General features: G+C 37.0%; 1 protein-coding gene across 1 annotated transcript; it reads right to left on the minus strand.

Annotated features, from left to right (window-relative positions):
* Positions 1-101: 101 nt before the first annotated feature.
* Positions 102-2,593, minus strand: LOC124885453 (F-box/kelch-repeat protein At3g23880-like). Its single transcript, XM_047405290.1, has 3 exons — positions 2,216-2,593; positions 518-1,700; positions 102-398 (listed from the first exon to the last, which is right to left on the minus strand). Exons 1-2 carry the CDS (start codon positions 2,241-2,243, stop codon positions 556-558), a joined length of 1,173 nt encoding a protein of 390 aa, XP_047261246.1. The 5' UTR covers positions 2,244-2,593; the 3' UTR covers positions 102-398; positions 518-555.
* Positions 2,594-2,606: the final 13 nt, after the last annotated feature.

Consider the following 2,606-nt stretch of genomic DNA (forward strand, 5'->3'; position numbering starts at 1 on the left):
TATTTTCAGGCACAACAGTAGCAGAAAACAGATGGAAGCAAAACAAACATGTATTTTTTTCAGAATGAGAGAACTTCAAAGTTCAGTACTGAAAAAATGTATTTCGAAAAGGATGCAAAGCAGATCATTAATGTGCTTCAGCATGGCATCTAAATAATAAAAACACAATGAAACTGATATAATGTGATCAGTTCAACAAGGCAGATAGTTCATACAACCACTTTTTGTTTTTGAAGAAAGTCATACGCAACGCAAGGTTAATCCCTGAAAAATAACAAAATCTAACTTGTTACAACTCTGTAAATTGCCCAGTTTGACATCCTAATGTATGTTCCCAACAGGTCGAGCAGCTTAAGCACGTACGTGAAGTTGTATGACCACTGCCAGTTCTGCGATTCCTACAATATAAGCAAATGATGAGCTACAACAGCTTCTCTTAACAGAACCTCGTAATATTTCAAGGAAAAAGAGAACTACTACTAACATTAAAATGAAAAAGAGGTTGTAGTATGATTACCTCGAAAAAATGTTGTCTTGATCGTAAATGAGTAAATACTATGTAAGTAATTTTGGAGAGATCAAGCTTTCTGTATAAACAAATCCATTCTGAATACATTCTGAACGATATTGAGGCCAAAAACCAGATGATTCTTTGGTTGTATTAAAAAGATAACCACAACGGTCAAAATGCTTGCAACGGAGTAACACTTCACCATCTGAAAACCTGTATTCTGGTACCAAAGAATAAAGATCAGCACTTTGTATAGTGAAAAATCGATTCCAAGATTCCTTCACACCATAGTCTTTCATTATCCATACGTTGAAAATGTACTTCCACTGATCACGATGAGTAGAACAAATACAAATCATTTCTCCCAAAACAGAAAGGCCATGTTTGACGTATTTCATGTCGGGAACCACAAACATTCCATCTAGCAATGGTATTTCTTTGAATACCTCATTTGTAATATCATATGAAGTCACAGAATCATTCCGCGACAAACCAAGCCAATGAAATGCTCCATGTACAAAAGCCAAAGAGTCCATATCAGACAACCACGAGGAGTAAATGCCAGTAGGCTTACCAATTATTCTCCACATACCACTTTTCAATGCAAGAATTTCACTGCATGATTGGTAACTGATCTTAAGGATCATATAGTCACCACTAGTTGAGTCATATCCCAATCCGCAAGTATAATCTTCTTGCGGTAAAAATTCTGTACTAGGAAGTACAACCGATTCTCTTGTGGAAGGGTTCCATAGAAAAAGTATGAGATGGTTAGTATTATCATATCTACGAACCCCCACAAGAACCAAGCCATCGTAGCAACAATATATCTTGCAACTCCATGGTTTACCGCCATAAAGCCAATCAAGTTTTTGTACATTCTCAGTAAATTGAGTCGACGACAAAGAAGCTGGTGTTAAAGAGGAAAAATGCAAGGAAAACATGTTCTTAAGAAAAAGAATTTTTGGGGAATTTTGGTTATTCTTGGAAAGCTTGAGATGCTTCAGCGTAAAGCAAGGCTCGGAGATCAATGCCATCCAAAACTTCGAAACACATTTGAATCGAAGAAGAGACCGCACAGATAGCCTGCTGAGGATGTCCACAACTATTTCTTCATTGAAGTAGATTCCCCTAGCACCATCAACATCCATCTTAATTTTTTCCTCAAAATGCTTCGTAGCTCTTTTCCCTTCAATTAAAGATTGCGCTTATTAATTTCATATAGACCATAAAACATAAGCAGCACCGCGCAGAGGCGGATCTAGAATCATAAGTTTATGAGTTCTAGATGCTAGAAAAGGTAACTTGTTGGGTTCTGGTAAAATTATTATACATATTAAATAGATTCTCAACACAAATACAGGATTTTTGCCAAAATTACTGAATTTTGCCAAATTAGTAACTAGTAATCCAGCTCGCCCGCCTATGGAGTTAGTACGTCAAAGCTAACTCAAGTACCACCTTTACAAGGGGTAAAAAGAGGAAAAGGGCAGCCCAATGCACCACGCTACCGCTATGCGCAGTGTCCGAGGAAGAGCCCCCACCACAAGGGTGTATTGTACGAAGCCTTACCTTGCATTTCTGCCAGAGGCTATTTCCAAGGCTTGAACCATGACCTCTTGGTCACAAGGGGTAGAAAGAACACGAAACAAAAATACAAACAAGCAGAAAACACACAGAGATCAAGCAGAAAGAAACAGATACCTTGGATACGATTTGCCTTTCGAGTCATCTTTACAGCTTCCTCTTCTCTATTGCTTTGATTTGAAAGCTTAGGGTTTCTCCTTTTGGAGCTTCCTTTTCTTTATATACTAGTTCTTCGGCACGTGTGTTGCACGTGTATTCCGAGTCATGGAACATGTAATTATTCTACTTCTGATATGATACACTGTTTCCTTGCTATATTGTTATATCTGATTGAACAAATAAAATTTGAAAATCTTAAAACAAAAAAATTGTGTTACACAGAAATTAAAGATACCTACTTCACACTATCCGACAACGTCCACATTAATATAGTACTTTATTAGGGATTGAAGAGTATTTTTTAAGGGGAGAATTTATCCTCTCGATATTTTTATACGCTTCTATATTA

Source organism: Capsicum annuum, unplaced genomic scaffold (genome assembly GCF_002878395.1).
Source record: "Capsicum annuum cultivar UCD-10X-F1 unplaced genomic scaffold, UCD10Xv1.1 ctg77079, whole genome shotgun sequence".
Classification (NCBI taxonomy): Eukaryota; Viridiplantae; Streptophyta; class Magnoliopsida; order Solanales; family Solanaceae; genus Capsicum; species Capsicum annuum.

Coding starts and splice junctions, on each gene's coding strand:
- LOC124885453 (XM_047405290.1), bottom strand. CDS start 2,243: ATGACTCGAAAGGCAAATCGTATCCAAG. Junction 1,701..2,215: donor AAAGGCAAATCGTATCCAAG/GTATCTGTTTCT, acceptor CTTTAATTGAAG/GGAAAAGAGCTACGAAGCAT.